The sequence below is a fragment of the Rhinatrema bivittatum genome, chromosome 4 (genome assembly GCF_901001135.1).
Source record: "Rhinatrema bivittatum chromosome 4, aRhiBiv1.1, whole genome shotgun sequence".
Classification (NCBI taxonomy): Eukaryota; Metazoa; Chordata; class Amphibia; order Gymnophiona; family Rhinatrematidae; genus Rhinatrema; species Rhinatrema bivittatum.
This window is the reverse complement of record NC_042618.1, coordinates 170,367,508-170,390,667: the sequence shown is the minus strand read 5'-3', so window position 1 is coordinate 170,390,667 and position 23,160 is coordinate 170,367,508. Positions and strand designations below refer to the sequence as shown.

Below are 23,160 nucleotides of genomic sequence, written 5' to 3'. Positions count from 1 at the left end.
GTTTCCAGAACTTTGACTGGCCCCTACTGGGCATGCCCAGCATGCCACTAACCCTGCAGCCAGCAGGGGTCCCCCTTCAGTCTTCTTTTTTCCGCGCAGCAGTAGCCTCGCGGTTTAGGAGCTCTGAACACATTCCTGACAGGAATTTTTCCTCACGGACTTATTTAAAATAACTTTGCCCCACAGGGGTCCCTCCTCTAACTTTCTCTGGCCGCGGTACTCCGGTAAGTTTTTTCGCCATTTTCCGTTGATTACCGTTGAGTTTGGCCCTCGCGGCCTACTGGCCGTCTACAGTACCACGGCTCGATTTTTCTATGGCCATGGCGTCGGGGTTTCGTCGGTGCCCGGATTGTACTCGCACCATGTCGATAACAGACCCTCATAGAGTCTGTGTAATGTGCTTAGGCCGTGAACATGATGTCCTGACTTGCACCAAATGTGCCCTCATGACACCAAAAGGTCGCAAAGCCAAAATGGAGAAGATGGGACTCATCTTCCTTGCTCACACCCCAATGCCGTCCATTGCATCGACGTCATCGGAACCGGCACTGTCAAAGTCGCACCAACATCGACAACCGTCCCGGTGACGCCCGCCATTGACATCTTCATGGCCATTCGACTCCCGTTTCTTCCCCTCAATATCGAGGGGATCGAAGGGAGAAACATCGCCATCGGCATCATAAGTCTCGGACCGTCGAGGGAGCGAAATCATCGACCTCTCCACCATCCGAGCCACCATCGAAGAAGCCCCATCCAGTAACGGCACTGACCACTCCTGCGACCGGGACATCGAGGCCACCCTCACCCAATCTGGGTTTGGGAGTCGCGATTCCGCCTGTTAAGGTGGTCCCTCTGACTGTGCCTCAGCCTCCTTCTTCCGTCACGGAGCCGGAGCTGATTGCCCCAGGTCTCCGGGAAGAACTGGACCGGCTGGTTCAGGAGGCCATCGACAAGGCGATGCAACGGCTCCAGGTCCCTCTGGCACTGACATCGGTATCGAGAGTGGAACCGGTCACCGACCCGATTCTAGCAGCGCTGGCACCGCTGCTATCCTGGATGGAGGCGCTCATGACTGCCCTTCCACCGATGATTCCCGGGTCTCCGATGGCTCAGGTGCCCTCCCCGATGACAGCTTCATCTGGAGGAGAAACACCGTTTCTCATCCCTCCTTCGGGAGTTCTGCCTCAGCCATCGATGCCATGTAGTCCCTCGCCACCGATTCATTCATCGGGAGCTATACGCACATCGGCGCCATCGATGCCTTCAGTACCGGCACCAATGCCTTCCAGGCCATCCACGGTGCCCTCGACGATTCCTTTGATTTTCTCGGAGCCTCAGCCGGGGCCTTCGGGTATCCAACCCCCTTCTCGTCCTACAGGTCAGCCTACTGATCCTTATGACACCTGGGGTGATGATACTTCCTCAGACACCGATGACTTACCTTCACCTCCCTCTCCTATTGAAAGTAGAAAGCGTTCTCCTCCAGAGGACCTCTCTTTCATTAATTTTGTGAAGGAAATGTCAGAATTGGTCCCTTTCCAGCTTCAGACGGAGCAAGATGATAGGCACCAGATGATGGAGCTTCTCCAATTCCTGGATGCCCCTAAGGTGATCACTTCTATTCCCATTCATCAAGTTCTTCTTGACCTCCTCAAAAAGAACTGGAAAAATCCTGGATCCATTGCCCCAGTACACAGAAAAGCTGACACTACTTATCTGGTACAGTCAGCCCCTGGCTTTCAAAAATCTCAGCTTGACCACCACTCAGTTGTAGTGGAATCAGCTCAAAAGAAAGCAAAAAGGACAAAACCACACTCTTCTACCCCTCCTGTCAAAGAACACAAGTTCCTCGACAATGTTGGTCGTCGAGTGTTTCAAGGCGCCATGCTCATCTCCAGGATTGCTTCTTACCAGCTGTATATGACCCAATATAATAGGGTCATTTTCAAGCAAATACAGGACTTCTCTGAAACCCTGCCTGACCAATTACAAGAATATCTTCAAACCCTTGTTCACAAGGGGTTTGAAGCAGGAAAGCATGAGATAAGAACAGCTTACGATATCTTTGACACCTCCACTAGAGTGTCTGCAGCTGCCATTTTGGCAAGACGCTGGGCCTGGCTCAAGTCTTCTGACCTTCACCCAGAAGTACAAGACAGGCTCTCTGACCTGCCCTGTATAGGAGATAATCTGTTCGGTGAACAGATTTAGCAAATAGTGGCTGAATTAAAGGACCATCATGAGACCCTCAAACAGCTCTCATCGATACCTTCTGACTTCCCTTCTAGACAGCCCTTCAAGAAGGACTCTAAGACGTCATTCTTCAGTCCAAGGAAGTACTATCCTCCACCAACAAGGTCCCGAGTTACGAGGCCTTATCAGAAATCTCAGCCCCGCCAGCCCCGGAAGCAAAAGCCACAAGCAGCTCCCCAGCCGGGGCCTTCTTCAGGTTTTTGACGTTCCCTTGGAGAGCAGCAACCTGATCCCTCTGCCAGCCATACCAGTGGGAGGTCGATTGTGCCATTTTCACAGCATGTGGCAATCAATCACAACCGACCAATGGGTGCTAGCAATCATTGCTCAGGGTTACCACCTGAACTTTCTTGCTCTTCCACCAGATTCACCACCTCTACAAGCGTGGAGAGTAAACAACCACTCTCTCCCTCTGGAGCAGGAGGTTTCCCTTCTTCTTCACTTAAGAGCAATAGAACCCGTCCCTCCTTCACAAGGCCTAGGGTTCTATTCCCGGTACTTTTTGATCCCCAAAAAATCCGGGGGGCTTCGTCCAATTCTGGACCTACGTGCCCTCAATAAGTACCTCCAACGGGAAAAGTTCAAGATGGTAACCTTGGGCTCGCTTCTACCTCTTCTACAAAGAGGAGACTGGTTCTGCTCTCTGGACCTCCAGGATGCGTACACCCACATTGTGATAGCTTCAGCTCATTGCAAGTATCTCAGATTTTTAGTAGGCCCAAAGCACTATCAATACCGAGTGCTTCCATTTGGCCTAGCATTGGCACCACGAGTCTTTACCAAATGTCTCGTGGTTGTCGCAGCTTTTCTCAGGAAAGAAGGTGTTCACGTCTACCTCTATCTAGACGACTGGTTAATCAGGGCCCCATCAAGCCGCTCGATCGTCCCTGGATTTGACCCTGCACACTCTAATTTCTCTAGGATTTCTCGTCAATTACGAGAAATCCTATTTAGTCCCATCTCAAACCTTGTCGTTCATTGGGGCAAACTTGGACACCTTACAGGCAAAAGCCTTTCTACCTCATCAACGAGTGCAAACCCTCGTTTCTCTCGCTTACCAGTTGCAGTCTCAGCACGCAGCAACAGCTCGACAATTCCTTGTCCTTCTCGGACACATGGAGTCCTCGGTCCATCTTATACCAATGGCCCACCTGGCCATGAGAGTCACGCATTGGACTCTGAGGTCACAATGGATTCAAGTGCCTCAGCCTCTGTCAACCATTGTTCACATCACCGACGCACTCCGTCTGTCTCTCACCTGGTGGAAAGATCAGAACCATCTTCTCCAGGGACTGCCTTTTCATCTGCCAGATCCTCAACTCATTCTCACCACAGATGCTTCCAACCTCGGCTGGGGAGCTCATGTGAACGATCTGCAGTCACAAGGATTTTGGTCTCCAGAGGAAGCCAAACACCAGATAAATTTCCTGGAGCTTCGAGCAATGCGATATGCTTTCAGAGCTTTTCAGGATTCTCTATCAAATTACGTTATCCTGATTCAGACGGACAACCAGGTGGCCATGTGGTACATCAACAAGCAGGGAGGCACAGACGCCTTCCTTCTGTGTCAGGAAGCTGCGCAGATTTGGGCGGAAGTGCTCTCCCGCTCGATGTACCTCAGAGCCACCTACTTGCCGGGATTACACAATGTCTTGGCAGACAAACTGAGTCGTCTCTTCCAACCACACGGGTGGTCGCTCAACCCCTCAGTAGCGACCTCTCTTTTCCAACAATGGGGTTATCCCCAAATAGACCTCTTTGCGTCCCCTCAGAACCACAAAGTGGACAATTACTGCTCCCTCATTCGGAGCGAGCGCTCTCAACCCAGAGGTGCATTCTCCCTCTCGTGGGCAACTGGTCTGCTTTATGCATTCCCTCCACTTCCTCTTCTCTAGAAGACTCTTTTGAAGCTCCATCAGGACAAGCACCTCACTGGCCACGCCAAGTGTGGTTTCCCATACTCCAGGATCTCTCCATCCGCAGGCACATTCCCTTGGGAACGCACCCGCTTCTGATCACTCAGAACGATGGATGCCTACGCCATCCCAATCTTCAGGCCTTGTCCCTGACGGCATGGATGTTGAAAGGTTAATCCTTCAACCACTTAACCGTTCAGATTCGGTTTCTCGTGCCCTGACTGCTTCACGGAAGCCTTCCACATGAAAGTCTTATTCTTATAAATGGAAAAGGTATACATCATGGTGTTCTTTGCAATCCCTTGATCCTTTTTCCTGTCCAATCCCAAGGTTTTTGGACTAACTCTGGCATTTATCGGAATCAGGTCTAAAGACCTCTTCCATCAGAATGCATGTCAGTGCGGTAGCTGCATTCCATAAGTGTCGGGGATGTTCCTATATCAGTACAACCCCTCGTAACTCATTTTCTTAAAGGCTTACTCCATATCAAGCCTCCTTTATGTCCTCCGGCCCCTTCTTGGGACCTTAATCTGGTTCTCGGGCGGCTCATGAAACCACCCTTGGAAGCTCTTCACTCCTGTGACCTAAAATATCTCACATGGAAAGTGATTTTCCTTTTAGCTATCACTTCAGCTCGCAGGGTTAGTGAGTTACAGGCCCTAGTTACCTATCCGCCTTACACTAAACTCCTGCAGGACCGGGCGGTACTCCGCACTCACCCTAAGTTTTTGCCTAAGGTAGTTTCGGAGTTTCACATTAATCAATCCATCATACTACCTATCTTCTTTCCCAGGCCCCACTCCAACCCAGGGGAACAGGCTCTGCATACCCTTGACTGTAAACGGGCTCTAGAGTTCTACCCAGACCGTACAATTGCCCACAGGAAGAGCACTCAGTTATTCGTCTCTTTCCATCCCAACAAACTAGGGCAACCTGTAGGTAAGCAGACCCTGTCCTCCTGGTTGGCGGACTGCATATCTTTTTGCTATCAGCAAGCAGGCATTCCTTTCCAAGACTGTGTTAAAGCACACTCTGTGAGGGCCATGGCGACTTCAGTAGCACACCTACAATCGGTGCCACTTCCTGACATTTGTAGGGCTGCCACCTGTAGTAGGCAAGATTAACAAACTAAAGAGTAGCAAATTACCTGGACCGGATGGTATGCATCCTAGGGTACTGAAGGAACTCAAAAATGAAATTTCTGACCTATTAGTTAAAATTTGTAACCTGTCATTAAAATCATCCATTGTACCTGAAGACTGGAGGGTGGCCAATGTAACCCCAATATTTAAAAAAGGCTCCAGGGGCGATCCGGGTAACTATAGACCAGTGAGCCTGCCTTCAGTGCCTGGAAAAATAGTAGAAACTATTCTCAAGATCAAAATCGTAGAGCATATAGAAAGACTTGCTTTAATGGAACACAGTCAACATGGATTTACCCAAGGGAAGTCTTGCCTAACAAATCTGCTTCATTTTTTTGAAAGGGTTAATAAACATGTGGATAAAGGTAAACCCGTAGATGTAGTGTATTTGGATTTTCAGAAGGCGTTTGACAAAGTCCCTCATGAGAGGCTTCTAAGAAAACTAAAAAGTCATGGGATAGGAGGTGATGTCCTTTCGTGGATTACAAACTGGTTAAAAGACAGGAAACAGAGTAGGATTAAATGGTCAATTTTCTCAGTGGAAAGGGTAAACAGTGGAGTGCCTCAGGGATCTGTTCTTGGACTGGTGCTTTTCAATATATATATATATATATATATATATATATATATATATATATATATATATATATATAAATGATCTGGAAAGGAATACGACGAGTGAGGTTATCAAATTTGCGGACGATACAAAATTATTCAGAGTAGTTAAATCACAAGCAGACTGTGATACATTACAGGAGGATCTTGCAAGCCTGGAAAATTGGGCATCCAAATGGCAGATGAAATTTAATGTGGACAAGTGCAAGCTATTGCATATAGATGTGAATCAGTTATTTACACCGTCGAATAATAGAAGGACTAGGGGGCATTCCATGAAGTTAGCAATTAGCACATTTAAGACTAATCGGAGAAAATTCTTTTTCACTCAATGCACAATAAAGCTCTGGAATTTGTTGCCAGAGGATGTGGTGTGCAGTTAGTGTAGCTGGGTTCAAAAAAGGTTTGGATAAGTTCTTGGACTAGAAATCCATTAACGGCTATTGATCAAATTTACTTAGGGAATAGCCACTGCTATTAATTGCATCAGTAGCGTGGGATCTTCTTAGTGTTTGGGTAATTGCCAGGTTCTTGTGGCCTGGTTTGGCTTCTGTTGGAAACAGGATGCTGGGCTTGATGGACCCTTGGTTTGACCCAGCATGGCAATTTCTTATGTTCTTACGTTCTCCCTCCGAACAGAGAAATAATTTTAAATAAATCCTGGGTGAGAGGCACAGTGCGTTTTCCAGCTTCATTATAAATCACTGTTGTTCTGTCTTTTAGTTTTTGTTTACTTAGCTCACACCTTTTCGTTGGTACCCGAAGGGTAGTTACATTCAGGTACTGTAGGTATTTGCAGGTCTTGTTCTTGATCTGCTTGACTCATCCTCCTCTAACGCAGGTTAGGCATAGCGCCTTCTCTGGATTCATTACAGACCACCATCGGGGGGGAGTGGGGGGTGCCTTCCAGTCCTCAGCTTGCCTGGATCTCATCCTTCTCTATCCTGCATTAGACGCAGCACCTGTTCTGGCTTCCTTCACAGTTCCCTACATGGCATCAGTGTGGCTGAAACGCCGGGATCGAGCCTTTCAAATTTCATGTGAATTTCCCCCACATCTGCTGGTAAAAATCTGACAGATCTCCCCAGCAGATCCGGGGAGATTTATGCAAAATCTGCCCAAGCTGACCCATAACTATAAAGCCCCTGATTCAAGATATTGTTCACTCGGCTCTACTTCACCTTTCTGTAAGCGTTTTCTTACAGAAAGGTGAAGTGGTTTGGCTGCCCTGTTTTGAATTCTGACCTGAAGAGGAGAGCTTTACCTCTGAAATGCTAGTCAATAAATGTAACACAGTAAGGAGGGCAGGAAAGGACCAAAAGGTCCATCCAGTCTGCCCAATAAGCTTCTTATGGTAGTAGTATCTGCCATGCAGGTTACCCCCATGTTTCTCTTAAGGATAGCAGACAGGGACCCAAAATCTAAGCTCAATAATAGTGTAAATACACGGTATAATCTTATGTATAGCAGACCTCATACAAGGCATACATATTTCATGCTAATTAGCATAAGTATACCGCAGTATAATCATTGGTCATATAGTGTCCAGAGTTTTTCAAGAATTTTCTTCTGCATACGTGAACATTAAAGCTCATTGGCATATTATGAGGTAAGTGACATTGCAAATTTTGCATAGCATTTCAAGTAAAGCACTTAGCTTTGTAGTTCCGAGGAGTAAGCAGAGACATGGAGGTGAGGACGTGCACGGAGGCAAGCCCGACACGGACCGTGTTTCGGCTTCAAAAGCCTTCTTCAAGGGCCAATAATATCTGCAAGTCAAACGTATTATAAGTAAAAAAACATCACATCATGAATCATGCATATATAAATATTGTATGGCGGTGGTACCAACGTGTAGAGAGAATGACAACATCTTAAGCAGTAATATTTTTTCTCCTCTGCCGGAGGGGACGCTCCCGCGCCATTTTTCAATGAACTGCACCCAATCAAAGTTCAGGCTCTGCCCAGGAAATGACGCACATGGTTGCTAGGTGATTTATAACAAAGAATACCATTCAATGGCCGCGTTGAGCCCTTCGGGTTCTACACATCGTAATTGAAATATCCAGCGCTGCTCCCTCAAATTGAGAAGTTTCTGAAAATCTCCTCCTCTCTTTGTGGGGAGAATACGGTCAATGACCCACCATTTGAGGTCAGTAAATTGATGTTGGTTGTCGAGGCAATGCTGAACAATTGGTGCATTGATTTTGCCCGTATTCACACAACTGCGGTGTTCAATTAGACGTGTCCTGATGTTCCGTTTTGTTCTACCAACATAAATTTTAGTGCATGGGCAGACAATAATGTAAATCACGTGAGTAGAAAGACAGGTCGAATGAAAATAAGCCTCATGGGTCATGCCAGCATTATCAATCCAAAGGGGGCCATCCAGTGATTGTGCACACATAGAACACTTGCCACAAGCCCAGTGGCCGAGAGGTTCATCAGAGCGGATAGGAGCATCAGTGTGTGTCCGGGTTTGAGTCAACAAGTCCCGAAGGTTTTTTCCTCTGCTAAAAGCAATGAGTGGAAATTCGGAAAAAATATGATGAATCTGAACAATATACCAATGCTCTCGAAGGATCTTGACAATGTCTTGAGATCTGGATGAATAACGGATAGTGCATACCAACGGGGGTTCTGGTCGTGCTTCAGTAGATTCCAACAGCAGCCATTCGCGCTGTGCGTTAGAAGCTCTTTTTAAAGCTTTTTTGATTACAGACGGAGGGTAACCTCGATGAAGTAATCGGGATGCCAAATCTTGGGCTTGATAGGCAAACTCTACTTTATCAGAACAGAGTCGTCGGAGGCGCAAAAATTGACCAATGGGAAGACTTTTTTTTAAACTGTAAGCGTGAAAACTCGAAAAGTGGAGTAATGTATTTCTGTCTGTTGGTTTTTTGTAAAGAGTAGTAACAAAATGATCATTGTCTAATAAGATTAAAATGTCCAAAAATGAAATACTTGAATGATGATATTGCATAGAAAAAAAGAGATTGGATTCCAGAGTATTTAACCACTGTAAAAATTTGTTTAAATGAGTAACATCACTGTGCCAAAGAAAAAATATATCATCAATGTACCGAGTCCAATTGGAAATGTATGAAAAAATCGGAGCTGGATATAGTAGCTGTTCCTCGAAATTTGCCATGTACAGATTAGCTAAACAGGGGGCCATAGTGGCCCCCATCGCTGTACCATGTGTCTGATTGTAGAAGTGATCATTTTCCAAAAAATAATTGTTACACAAGGCAAATCCAGCCAGAGTGACCAAAAATGTAGTAGGAACCCGATGAGGTCTAGGACGGGTGTCCAAAAATTGTTCCAAAATCAAAAGAGCCGTATCCTGCGGAATGCTGGTGTAGAGAGCTTTTATGTCAAGGGTCACGAGCATGCAGGTAGTTGTTATATGCATAGAATCCAAACGAGCAAGCATAGATTTAGTGTCTTTGACGAAAGATGCCATCTGGGGAATCAGAGGCTGTAAGAATCTGTCTACGAAGATGGACAAAGGTTCTAACAAGGATCCTATTGTATTGACAATGGGTCTACCTGGAGGATTAGTCGGATGCTTATGTATCTTAGGAAGCATATAGATAACGGGTGATCTATAATCTTTATTGACCAGGAAACCAGCTTCTTTTTTTGTAATGAAACCAGTGGCAAAACCAATTTCTGCACTGCTGGGCAGCCACTCCCCCTCCTTTAATTGGGTGCTATAGGACTGTTGTGATCATCTCTTAAGGATAGTACAGTGTAAAAATAGTCCAAAAGAAAGGCATCACTTTATATATTTTTTAAAGTTTTATTTGCTAATCTTTTATTTCTGTGCTTGCAGAAAGTTGGCAAAGATTTTATCAGGATTCAAACTGGTGAAAGCCAAACACAGAGAGAAAGTAAAGGCAGAGATCAAGGAGGGATCTGTGGCATTGCAGGACAAGGGAAAATGGACTAGATCTGGGGATCTTTACCTGCTAATGATTCTAGGACAGAAACTATTCCCTGTTTGGTGACTGTTATTCTAGGGAGTGCTCTGTACTTTTGCCTTTAGAGTCTGAGAGGAGAACATGTCACCCCTTCTCTGTAGACTCTTCCATCAATCCTTTAATTTTCCAAAGTTATTATTTATTTAAGTTCTTTTTTTTTATACAGACGTTCATGTCACAAGACATATCTCATCGGTTTACATCAAAACGAAGGTTTACATCAAACGAGATAGGTTACATCAAAACAGATATGGATTAACCAAAGAACTAAAAAACTAAAAAACTAGTTAGTTAACAAAGAGGAACGAGGAACCGGGAGGATAGAAACTAGGCATTAGAGATACAGGAATTGAAAAAACAAATCGTGATACATTAGCATTCGTTGTATTGACTGCCGGGAGCGTACATAGCATGGGAGGGCTACACTTGACATTTGTGGGGTATCGAATTGGGTATGATTAGGATGGGTATCTAAAGACGATTGGGAAGTTAGGGAAAGGCTCGAGTGAACAGCCAGGTCTTCAGTTTTTTCTTGAAGGACAGTGGGCAGCTTTCCTGGCGAAGGTCGGGGGGGCATGTCGTTCCAAAGGGCTGGTCCAGCTATGGAGAAGGCCCGTTTGTTAGTGTGGGAGTGCATGGTGGATTTGGTGGGGGTGTGTGGAGGGTTTGTTTATAGGCCTCTCTAATCGGTCTATTTGAGGTCTGGAATCGGAGAGGGAATTTTAGTGTGAGTGCGTGCTGATTGTGGATAGTTTTGTGTATGATTGTGAGGGACTTATAGATGATTCTGAAGATTATGGAGAGCCAATGTAAGTTTTTAAGTATGGGTGTGATGTGGTCGCCTCTTTTGGAGTTTTAGGATTCTGGCTGAGGCATTCTGGAGTATCTGTAAGGGTTTTGTAGTGCTTGCAGGGAGGCCCAGGAGGAGGAAGTTGCAATAGTCAATTTTTGAGAACACTGTTGCTTGGAGGACGGTCCGGAAGTCCCAGAAGTGGAGGAGGGGTCTGAGCTTTTTCAGTATTTGTATTTTAGGAGAGAGCAATAACATGAGTGTTTGATTAAGAGTAATATCACTAGTTGGGGAGATAGTTTGTGATCAGGCAGACATAGCATTAATAATGCCTGTGAAAAATATATTTAAGAGGCTTTCCAGTGACAACACACAATAAAAAGTAGGACTTTAAACTCACTTTTTACAGACTCAGTGCACAGAGCAGTTGGGTTGCAAAGTTCACTATGTTCTTTCCGTGGCAGGGGTCTTAAATGATGGCCATTATGCTGGATGACTAGTATCAGCTGAAGAGATTTGGGATCCTTTTTTCAAATTCACATGGCAGTAACTAAACTTATGGAAAAAAAATTATTTTAACCATTGACTGCAGTAGGAGCAGTCACAGAAAAGGAACCAAAAAGTTTAATCTTTTCGAAAGTGACATTTATCACTTCATTTAAAAAGAGCCTTTGTCAAATGATATTTTACATTTTGATTCAGGAAATCAGTATTATGAAGAATGAGATGGTAGCTGGGGAAGATATGGGAGAGATTCAGAGATGGCAGATGTGTGATATTATTCTCATGATCTGACTCATTAGGGAGTTGTGTATTATCAGTCTTTCTTGATGAAACCAGAAATTGTTCCTATTATTTTGCAGAGTACAATGTGTTAAGATAGGGTGCTCAGTTATGCAAGACCAAAAAAATGTGTTTCCACGCTATGCTGGTATTGTGTCACCATGGCTCAGGAAGACGCAGCTATGTTTTTCACCTACCTGTCATGTGCTGGCATGGTGCCAGCCTGAGTCTGTCTCTCTGCATGTGTTCTTGAGTGGGTCTCTCTGCATGGCTGCCTGTGCTTGTGTCCTATAAGAGAGCACTGTCTGGAATAAGAAGACAAGCAGGGAAAATAGTGACCTCGGGCAGAGATTCTTAAGAAGGAAATGATTCACTTAGCCATTTTATCCCTCACACCACAGCCACAGGGCGAAAGGAAGAAGTACCCAGGAAGGATTAGCATTGCTGGAGTGGCATTCTGGCACATCACCCAGGCTGTTTGCTGGAGCATCGGTATCATCACCAAAAGGCAGGGTTTTAACACAAAGGAGATAGTTAACTGCTGAGTCTTGTTTTTCAGCTATGAATTGAAGATTTCAGCCCAGGAATCTGGGGGGAATGGGACAGAGGTAACAGCAGAAACACATAATTTGGCAATGGCATCGGTAAAGATAATGAGGAAAGAACCAGAGCCCAGAGCCACCAAAACTGTGATGAAACCCCTACAGCCTGTGAGTGTAAGGCTTCCCAGAACCACCAAGACCACCACCCTACCGCCTGAGCTCGGGGACCAGTATGGCGAGGACACTTCTCACATGAAATCTGTGAGTGCTGGGGTTCAATTCTTCCTGTGGCTCAGAGTCACAGTGCTTCTTAGTCTTTGTACATGCTAAATTAAGTTGCAGGCAAAAATACTCCCTTCCCCCTTTCTAAAGGAATCTGCCTAATCAGAGTCCTTCAGTTTGTTCCTGCAACAGGTTAAAATTATTCAGCCATCAGCAAACCTATTTCCAAAGATTACATCTGCAACTTGTGCTGCTCCATAATAAGACTGGCTTCCCCCTCTTACTTTTAACATCTCAGTTCACTGAGGACACAGTATCTCTGTTGATAATGTTGTATTCAGACCTTGGGTACACTGGGCAGGTGCGAATGCAGGTTGTTGATAACAAACAGCACAGCAGCATTCCTGATTCACTCATCTCCATGATGAAAGAAGGGCTTCAGATAGCAGGGGTTTCATAAGATTTTAATCCAGAGACAAGGGAGTTGAAAATTGGAGAAGAAATAAGAGGTTGGCTTGTTTCTAGTTGCTGGTGTTTTGGGGAATTTTTAAACCTGTGATTTTATACACCCTGTTATAATTAGCTCGTTCTAAACAAGAACAGCTGAGAAAGGAGGCATGAAGTGGAGGAGTGGCCTATGGGTTACACAGCAGGCTGAGAACCAGGGAAGCCCACTGACTCTCCTTATGACCTTGGGCAAGTCACTTCTCCCTCCAATGCTTAAGGTACAACCTTAGGGGATCATTTTTCCAATGGTAAGGCCTGGATTTTCTAATGGCTCAGGCCTTACTAAATCGCGTGGTACCGGGGGCGGAGGGGCGAAGCTGGGAGCGGGCCCGCGAAAGCCAGCAGCGATCGCACCTCCACGGGGCAATCGCTGCCGGCTTTCACACCCAATAGCACCATCATAAATGGTGGTGCTATTGGGCGTGCTACTGGCAGCGTTAAGGTCCCTTACCTTTCGCAATCAGTGAAGTCGTCGCGGAGTCCACCCCGACTCCTCCTCCTCCTTCCGCACCGCTTCGCCCCTCCGCCCCCTGGTACCGCGCGATTTAGTAAGTCCTGCACCATTAGAAAATCGAGACCTTAATTTGTAAGCTCTCAGGGGAAATAGAAATACCCATGGTACCTGAATGCAATCTGCTTTGAAAGGGCTGACTGGCCAGGAAAGGCAGAATATAAATCAGAAATTAAATTAAATGAGCAGCACTTCCTGGGAGATGCATCCTGTAAACTAGAAGGTTGTGAGTCCTAATCCCAGCTGGGACACACCTCCCAAAGCTCAGCAGGTGTCAGTGTAACAGGGCGGGGATAGGCTGTGCAGATACTCTGCAGCCGCATCTCACCCCTCAGTGATGGCACATAATCTTTCTCTGTCCTCTGTACCAGACATGTCCCAACAGCATAAGGACAAGAATTGCAGGGACAGAGCTGCAGGCACTCATCCTGCCCACAATCCCAGTCCTGCAGTGGAAGAAACACGCCACCCGGGAGGAACACAAGAGGCTCCGCAGATACAGAGGGGCCCAAGGTTGGATGCAAGTTAAGTGGGACAGTGAGTAACTAGTCTGATTCACTAAGAAGATAATTTAAATTGCTGCTGCTTGTGCTGTGTGTGTCTGTCTGTACAGCTTGCACTGTTACTACTTGTGCTATACTTGTTCTGTGGTGGAGTAGTGTGTTTTCCTAAGGCAGTGCGTATCTCCATATCTCCCAGCAGTGCCTGGCTCTGTGTCTCCTGGCAGTGTCAGCAGTGCTTAGCCCTATGTTTCCTGGTATTAAGAACATAAGAATTTGCCATACTGGGTCAGACCAAGGGTCCATCAAGCCCAGTATCCTCTTTCCAACAGTGGCCAATCCAGATCACAAGTCCTTGGCAAGATATCAAACAGTAAATAGATCTTATGCTGCTAATGCTCAGTGACAAGTAGTGGCTATTTCTTATGTCTACTTGGTTAATAAGTTTATTGACTTCTCCTTCAGGAATTTGTCCAAATGGTTTTTTTAAAGCCAACTATTTTAAACTGCCTTAACCACATTCTCTGGTGATAAATTCCAGAGCTTAACTGTGTGTTGTGTGAAAAAGGATGTATTTGTTTTGAATGTGCTACTTACTAACTTCATGGAATGTCCCCTAGTCTTTGTATTTTTGAAAGAGTAAACTGATTTATATTTACCTATTCTATTCCACTCATTTTATAGACCTTTATGATATCCCCCCTCATCTGTCTCTTCTCCAAGCTGAACAGCCCTAACCTCTTTCACCTTTCCTTGTAGGGGAGCTGTTCTATTCCATTTATCATTTTGGTCGCCCTTCTATGTACCTTTTCTAATGCAACTATATCTTTTTTGAGATGTGGTGACCAGAAGTGCACACAGTATTGGTGGCAGTGTGTGGCTCCATGGTTTCTGGTGGCACAGGCAGTGTCTTGGTCTGTCTCTCCCAGCAGTGCTGGAAGTGCCTTGCTCCAAGTCTCCCGGTAGTGTTTCTAGCAGCCTCATCCTTGTGATATATCTTGCTTTGGTTTTCAGTCTTGAATGAAACTCTGAATCTCCTGAACTCCTCAGCCAATGGCTACATGTTTGATGATTGGAAGCAGAGGCACCCGACAAACCGCTCCTGTATTCGCTGTGCTGTGGTGGGGAACGGGGGAATTCTCAATGGCTCCAAGATAGGGGCTGAAATAGACCAACATGACTATGTCTTCCGGTAAGTGAAGAAACATGCAAACATTGTAATGTGTAATGAATAGATCTGGCTGTAGTAGAATATTAATAATAATTATCAGTACACACAGTGCATAAGATCATTCACTGTGTGTGTCCCAGCCCTTATGAGTTTAGCATCTAAGTTTGAACACAGAGAGGATAAGGGACTTGTTCAAGGTGGCACAATAAATGGGTAGATGGAGCAAGGGGTAGATGACATCCTGGTTCATTAATTTGTACTTACCCCCCCCCCCCCCCCCCCTCACACACTCTCTCTCTCTCTCTCCTTATTGTAAATCTGGAAGTTCTGAATGTTCCTGTTTCTCTCTCACAGGGTCAATGGGGCAATTGTGAAAGGATTTGAGGACGATGTTGGGAACCGGACTTCCTTCTATACCTTTTCCACTAACACTTTGATGAATTCTTTAGATGCTTATGGCCAGAACGGATTTAAGAAGCCTCCCCAGTCCCAGGTAAAGTGTCCTCTCCCTGCTCACTGTGTCAGGAGGAGGATTTGTGGCTCTGCATGCCATGAAGCACTGGGATGGGTGGATAGCCTTGTCTCTCTGTGCTAGTTTAATCCAAGGAGTGGTAGAGGATGCTTTGATATGGAATGGAATAGAAGGGAATAGTAGAACATTCTCTGTGTTCAGATATTTCATATCTTTACTGACTTAAATCTTGTCTACAATGCTCCAGGGACTTCACCTCTATTTTCTCACTACCCCCATCCCACTCCACCCAAGTTACTGGCTCCAGTATACATATATGCAGAATGACAGCTTCATATTGCTCCACTATACACAGCAAGCAAGGGACATATTTCCCCCTTTTTTCAAAATTTGAAACAATTCATAAGTGCTTTGTAATAAGCTAACATGTGTGGCTCTCTTTTTATCAGAATTTGAACAAGGTAACATAAGAACATAAGAAATTGCCATGTTGGGTCAGACCAAGGGTCCATTAAGCCCAGCATCCTGTTTCCAACAGAGGCCAAACCAGGCCACAAGAACCAGGTCACAATTACCCAAACACTAAGAAGATTCCATGTTACTGATGCAATTAATAGCAGTGGCTATTCCCTAAGTAAACTTGATTAGTAGTCGTTAATGGATTTCTCCTCCGAGAACTTATCCAAACCTTTTTGAACCCAGCTATACTAACTGCACTAACCACATCCTCTGGCAACAAATTCCAGAGCTTTATTGTGCATTGAGTGAAAAAGAATTTTCTCCAATTAGTCTTAAATGTGCTGCTTGCTAACTTCATGGAATGCCCCCTAGTCCTTCTATTATTCGAAAGTGTAAATAACCGATTGACATCTACACGTTCAAGACCTCTCATGATCTTAAAGACCTCTATCATATCCCCCCTCAGCCGTCTCTTCTCTAAGCTGAACAGCCCTAACCTCTTCAGCTTTTCCTCATAGGGGAGCTGTTCCATCCCCTTTATCATTTTGATTGCTCTTCTCTTATAACCATAAGAGGAAGCACCTGCAAGACATATTCCCTGTACGTGCCAGGATCAGTCCAGGACACCTGGGTTGTGACTCCGCACCAGTAGATGGAGACAGAGCAAAACTTGTGGGCGGAGCCATATATGCCCCTGTGCCAGTCACAGCCCCTCAGTCTTACTCTGTCTCCAGTAGATGGTGCAGGTGCGGTCACAGCCCTGCCTGCCCTGATTCTGGTAGTTAGTCAGGGTTGGGGTTTTTCTTTTGTGATCAGTTCTTGAGCCTAGTTAGTGGTTTTTTTTTGCCAAATTGGGTTTTTTCTTTTTGATTGAAGAGTCAGATCCCGGCCGCCCTGCCTCCCAGGGGGGTTGAGAGGTTCTGAGGGGACCGCCCCCCCCTGGTCGAGGCCGCTGCTAGGGTCAAGGACCCGGCTCCACAAGTAGCAGCGTCAGGGGTGACACCGGGGAGCCCTGTTCACTCACCCCTGCAGGTACAGGGCTCCAGGACCCGGGACAGCGACCAGCATCAGTAAAAAAAAAAAAAAAAAAGAAGTTTTCTGCTTTTGTTTTTGTTTTCGGCCGGCCCTCTCCGTTTCCTCCTTGCGTCGCCGCTCCGTTCGAGGGGGGTGCCACTTGCAGGGGGGGGAGGTCGCCAAATTAATTATTAATTTTTATTTCGGAAGCGCGTCTTGGCCTTCCCGCGTTCGCCGGCTGCCGCGCGGCTCCCCGTGTCGTGAGGGTTTTTTGTTCTTCCTGCGTCCCGGGCGGGGAAGGGCCGTCCGGGGGCAACCTCGGGGGTCTCGCTCCCGGATCGCGCGTTCGCCGCCGCGGGTTGGAGGCGCCATAGGTAGGGCCTCAGGACTGGTTCCTGCTTAGCGCAGGAGTGGCGGCCATTTTGGCACAGGAAGAGAAATCGCGCGGGACGCACCGGGGGATTCGGCCTTGCCTCCCGCGCTTTCCCCGCAGCGGGGCGCGGCGGGAGGGGGCTCCTCGGAGGGGCTTTCGGTCCGGGGAGGTTTCCAGGGCCGATTCTTCTGGGTCAGGTTCTTTCTCGGAGGACTTTGCGCTATTGCTGCGCAAGGTACTGGGTACAAGCGTAGCAAGCGCAGCCAAGGGGGGATCCCTACAGAGGGTCCCCACAAGCTTCCTCCATGGAAGAGAACAGCTACGAGGACTGCGGAGGGCGTTCAGGAGCCCTCAAGGGGGAATCGGGCCCCTCGGGGCATGCCGCAGGAATCGGATTCGGAGGATTCCCCGTGGAGGATACTGATTTCCCGAAGAGCCCCTGAAGGGGGCCGAGGAGGCGGCGGTGGATGGCTCCGCCCAGCCCAGCGCGGGAAAGGGAGTACATACCGTGGAAGGGGATGACCCCAAGGTAGTCCGCCTGTTCCGCTGGGAGGAACTGTCGCCCCTTATTCCGGCCATCCTCCAGGAGCTGGGGATAGAGGCCCCACCTGTGGTGGTCCGCCAAGAGGCCAACATGGATCCTGTTCTGCTGGGCCTTACGGGTCCGGCGGTTTGCCTTCCCGTTTCATTTTTCTTCGGATATCTTATTCCGCGAATGGGATACTCCGGAATTAGGATTGGAGGTCAGCAAGGCCATGGATAAGCTCTATCCGCTCCCAGAGGAGGAGCTGGACCTTCTCCGTCTTCCAAAGGTGGATTCAGCGGTCTCCGCGGTGACAAAGATCTACTATCCCGGTCACAGGAGCTACGGCACTCTGGGATATCCAGGACAGGAAGTTGGAAGTGCAGCTTAAGAAGATTTTGAGGTATCCGCCCTGGGGGTGCGGGCCGCCATCTGCACTATCTTCGCTATGAGAGCTAGTCGGCGCTGGGCCCAGGTCCTTCAGGCGAAGGCGGGCCTGTCTGCGGAGGAGGCTTCTCAGGCAGATAGGTTGGAGGCGGCGATAGCATATGGGGCAGACGCCCTGCATGATCTGCTGCGTACATCCGCTAGGTCCATGGTGGCGGCGGTGTCTGCGCGTCGTCTCCTATGGCTGCGCAACTGGGCTGCGGATGGCTCATCCAAGGCTCACCTGGGGGGCTCTGCTTTTCAAGGGGAAATTGCTGTTTTGGCAAGGAATTGGATGATTTGATGATTTCTCTGGGGGAGAACAGGGCATTTAAACTGCTCGAGGATAGAGCCAGATTGCGGTCATCTTTTCCTGCCAGACCCAAGCTTCGGGGACCCAGGAAATCGCCCCCTCAAAGATCCACCGGCCCTTCGTATAGGCCGTCTTCCTCTCGGAACCTTCTGTGGTAGCAGTCCTTTCGGGGGAAACAAGTCTTCGCAATGAAGTTCGGATGGTCCATCCCTCGCCGCGCCTGCAGCACGTTAACTTTATTTTTCGAGGAATGGACCAAAGTGACGTCGGACCAGTGGGTCCTCGACGTGATAATACACGGCTACGAGTTAGATTTTGCTCGCATCCCAGTGGACAAGTTTCTGGTCTCACTCTGCAAGGACCCCAAGAAAAGGGCGGCGGTGCTGGACACCATCCGACGATTGGAAAGCTTGGGGGCCATTTCCCCCGTCCCTGTCGATCAGCGAGGCAGCGGCAGGTACTCCATTTACTTCGTGGTTCCCAAGAACGACGGCACGTCAAGGCCAATCCTGGATCTAAAAGGGGTAAACAGATGCCTTCGTGTTCCCCACTTCAAAATGGAGACAATTCGCTTGGTGATCGCGTCGGTGCGCCTGGGCGAATTTCTGTCGTCCCTAGATTTCACAGCAGCGTACCTTCACGTGGGCATCCAGCCATCGTGCCAGCGGTGCCTGGGGTTCTGCATTCTAAGAAGGCACTACCAATTTCGAGCGCTCCCTTTTGGGCTCGCGACCGCTCCTCGGACGGCTCCGTCGGGAAGGACTCCTGGTTCATCCTTACCTGGACGACTGGTTGGTCCGGGCGAAGTCAGAGGATTCAGTGTCGGTAGGCGGTGGCCAGAGTGTTACAGCTCTTGCAGTCACTGGGCTGGGTGGTCAACTACAACAAAAGTCAACTGACTCCCACTCAATCCTTGGAATATCTGGGAGCCGTATTCGACCCGAAGCGGGGCTAGGTGGTCCTATCTGAAGATCGGATATGCAGGCTGTAATCTCAAGTGCGGCGTTGGTTATCTCTCAGCTGCCCGCGAGTGTGCGATTACCTGACGGTTCTGGGATTGATGGCTTCAACGCTCGCGTTGGTACCCCTGGATTCTACCTACCCGCTCCCACTCGCGGCCAGGCGAGGTCCAGCCTGCTCGGTGGCTGGATCCCAGTCATCTGTCCTGTGGAGTGTCCCTTCTTGTGCCCAGGTGGACGGTGGTGACCACGGATGCCAGTCTCTCCGGCTGGGGAGCAGTTTGCCTAGGGAAATCGGGGCAAGGACTTTGGTCAGAGTCGCAAGCCCGGTGGCCTATCAACCATCTGGAGACCAGAGCGGTCCGTCTGGCTCTTCAAGCCTTCCTACCGGTGCTCTGGGGAAAGGCGGTCAGAGTTCTTTCGGACAATGCGACTACAGTGGCCTACGTCAATCGCCAAGGCGGGACGAGAAGTCCGCGGGTGGCGCAGGAGGTGCAGTCCTTGATGGCCTGGTCAGAATAAATCCTCCGCAATATCGCAGTGTCTCATATTGCCGGGGTCGACAATGTCCAGGCAGATTATCTCAGCTGTCACCGTCTGGATCCCGGAGAGTGGGAGCTGGCGGACGAAGCGTTTCTCCTCATCTGCAGGAAGTGGGGGGTTCCCCCCACATGAATCTGATGGCCACATGGCACAACGCGAAGGCTCCACGATTTCACAGTCGGCGTCGAAAGAGGGGAGCAGAAGGCATCGACGCGTTGGTACTTCCCTGGCCGACGGATGTCCTGCTGTACGTGTTTCCCCCATGGCCCATGATCGGCAAGATTCTGCGGCGCATAGAATTGCACCCGTGCAACGTGATCCTGGTGGCACCAGAGTGGCCGCGCCGCCCGTGGTCCGCAGACCTCATCCAGTTGTCGGTGGCGGCTCCCCTTCGTCTCCAGGGGTTCGCGGGGCTGCTTCATCAGGGCCTCGTCTGTTTGGAGGATGCGGATCACTTCTGTCTCGCGGCATGGCTTTTGAGAGGAATCGGTTGCAGAGAAAAGGTTACTCGGACGCAGTCATAGCTACGCTGTTGAGGTCCCGGAAGCAGTCTACATCCCTGGCGTATGTCCGGATATGGGTAATCTTTGAGGAATGGTGTGTTGAGTGGGGTTTGGACCCCACTGCCGCTGCCGTTTCCGATATTCTGGTTTTTTCTCCAGGCCGGGCGGCCAAAGGCTGCGCGTGCAGTTCGCTACGGGTCCAGGTGGCGGCGCTTGGTTGTTTGCGGGGGAAGGTCCGGGGAGCCTCCCTGGCTCTTTCACCCGGATATCGCCCGTTTCTTGCGGGGGGGCTAACACCTCTGTCCTCCCTTGCGTTCACCTTGTCCGTCTTGGAACCTCAACTGGGTTCTCTCCGCCTTAGGCTCGGCACCTTTGGAGCCCTTGAAGCGCGCTACGGTCCAAGATCTCACGTTGAAGACCATATTCCTGGTGGCGGTTGCTTCGGCACGCCGTGTTTCGGAATTACAGGCGTTGTCATGTAGGGAGCCGTTTTTGCGGATCTCTGATGTAGGGGTTTCCTTACGGACTGTTCCTTCTTTTCTGCCTAAGGTAGTGTCGGTTTTTCACTTGAATCAATCAGTGGAGCTTCCCGCTTTCGCGGTCGGGGAGTCTTCGGACCCGAAATTGAAAGAATTGCGAAAACTGGATGTGCGGAGGTCCCTTCTTCGCTATCTAGAGGTCACTAATCCTTTTCGGGTAACAGATCATCTGTTTGTCCTGTTTTCGGGCCCAAAGAAAGGTTCTGCGGCGTCTCGCACAACGATCGCCCGTTGGATCAAAGAGGCCAGTGGCTCAGCGTACGTAGTGCGGGGACAACCTCCGCCCGTGGGTCTCAAGGCTCATTCGACGCGGTCCCACGCTGCGTCTTGGGCGGAATCTTCTCAGGTGTCGCCTCAAGAGCTTTGCAGGGCGGCTACCTGGAAGTCGTTGCATACCTTCATCAGACATTATCGGTTCGATGTTCAGGCTACTGAGGCCGGAGGGTTTGGAGACAGGGTACTCCGAGCGGGACTCTCTGCTTCCCACCCTTGGTAACTTAGCTCTGGTACATCCCAGGTGTCCTGGACTGATCCTGGTACGTACAGGGAAAGGAAAATTAGTTTCTTACCTGATAATTTTCGTTCCTGTAGTACCAAGGATCAGTCCAGGATCCCGCCCGCAGTGCTACGCTAAAATAACGGAGAGTCCGCTCATGGTTCTTTAAGATTAAAGCTATCCGCTTGTTTTGTTTCACTCTCCCGGTTGGGGAGTCTGGTTCCCGTAGGGGTTGGTATTGTTTCCATTTAAGTAGCGTGTTTTGCTGGTTGGCTATGGTTGCCTTATTGCTTTCTACTTTGACATTACGTATGACTGAGGGGCTGTGACTGGCACAGGGGCATATATGGCTCCGCTCACAAGTTTTGCTCTGTCTCCATCTACTGGTGCGGAGTCACAACCCAGGTGTCCTGGACTGATCCTTGGTACTACAGGAATGAAAATTATCAGGTAAGAAACTAATTTTCCTTTAGCATAGTACCCAACCTCTGCAGATAATGAACATTGTAAATCTGTTCAGGACGTTGCATCCTCACCTCTGATTTGATAGAGACAATTCTCGCAGCCAATCAGATTACTCAATTTTTGACACTTCTGTTATGCACCCCAGGAAACACGATACATCTTCCTACCAGACCACGACCGGGATTATCTGCTGGTAAGAGCTGCACTCACCCATACACAGGTTGACAGAGGACAGGATAAGTCGACTCGGTGAGTTCTGAGTGGGTGATATACTATGCTGCTTTTGTAATTTCACCCATCTCCCATCCCTTGGCTGGTCCACAGCAGAAATGTGTACCCAACACAGAATCATAAAGATATATCTCTATGCCTAGGCAGGACTCTGAGCCAATCAGGGAAGCTACCACATGCCCACCAGGTGTATAAAATATTCCCTGTTGGAAGACTCAGTACCAGACCAAGTACTGGAGTTTACACCTATAGGCAACGTGTAGAGATACAACCTATATTCTTTCTGGGGACTGTAAGGGATCTTTTCATCACACCTTGGTATTGCTCTATTTGTTTTCAACTCTGACTCTGAAATTTTAGTTAATAATCTTTCTTCGTTCGCCTCCTGCAGCCCTACCGATTACTTTGGTCAGAACCTGAGAACAGAGAAAGTCAAGATGTTACACCCGGACTTCATGCGTTACCTTAGAAACAGGTGAAGTTGCTTTTTGCTTCTTTTCTCACTATGCTTTATCTCTCCCATGCCAAGTAGCTGAAAAGCCGTTCTCAGAAAGTTTCCCATGCCTTGCATTCCTCCTCCTCTGCCAGGGTCCTAAATCAAGGAAAGCGAACTCTACTTCTTAAGTGCCACAGATGGACTTGATTTTCAGGATGAAAAGTAACCTGGTTCTTGGATCAAATTTATTTTATTCATTTACTAGGGGTTGCGCCTCTTCTGGCTTCACTCACCAGCCCTGCCACTGGGCTCTCTGCTCTAAACTCCATAGTGGAAAATACAAGGAATGGCAAGCGACTCTAATGAAAAGAAGGACAGGGAGACAGCTATAGAATTCTCTACCCCACCCTTCCTTTTTTCCCTCTTGACTGAGTGTGTGTGAATGTTAAGGAAACCAACCCAAAAAGATA

General features: G+C 48.2%; 1 protein-coding gene across 3 annotated transcripts in view; it reads left to right on the top strand.

Annotated features, from left to right (window-relative positions):
* The window catches only part of LOC115090298 (alpha-N-acetylgalactosaminide alpha-2,6-sialyltransferase 2-like), a 182,701-nt gene that overhangs the window by 143,876 nt on the left and 15,665 nt on the right, over positions 1 to 23,160 (top strand). For all 3 annotated transcript variants that reach the window (XM_029599214.1, XM_029599213.1, XM_029599212.1), the window contains 5 exons: positions 13,639 to 13,804; positions 14,782 to 14,959; positions 15,293 to 15,431; positions 22,169 to 22,272; positions 22,646 to 22,729. In XM_029599214.1, the coding sequence (XP_029455074.1) occupies positions 13,639 to 13,804; positions 14,782 to 14,959; positions 15,293 to 15,431; positions 22,169 to 22,272; positions 22,646 to 22,729 (671 nt within the window). The remainder of the gene's footprint in view (positions 1 to 13,638; positions 13,805 to 14,781; positions 14,960 to 15,292; positions 15,432 to 22,168; positions 22,273 to 22,645; positions 22,730 to 23,160) is intronic.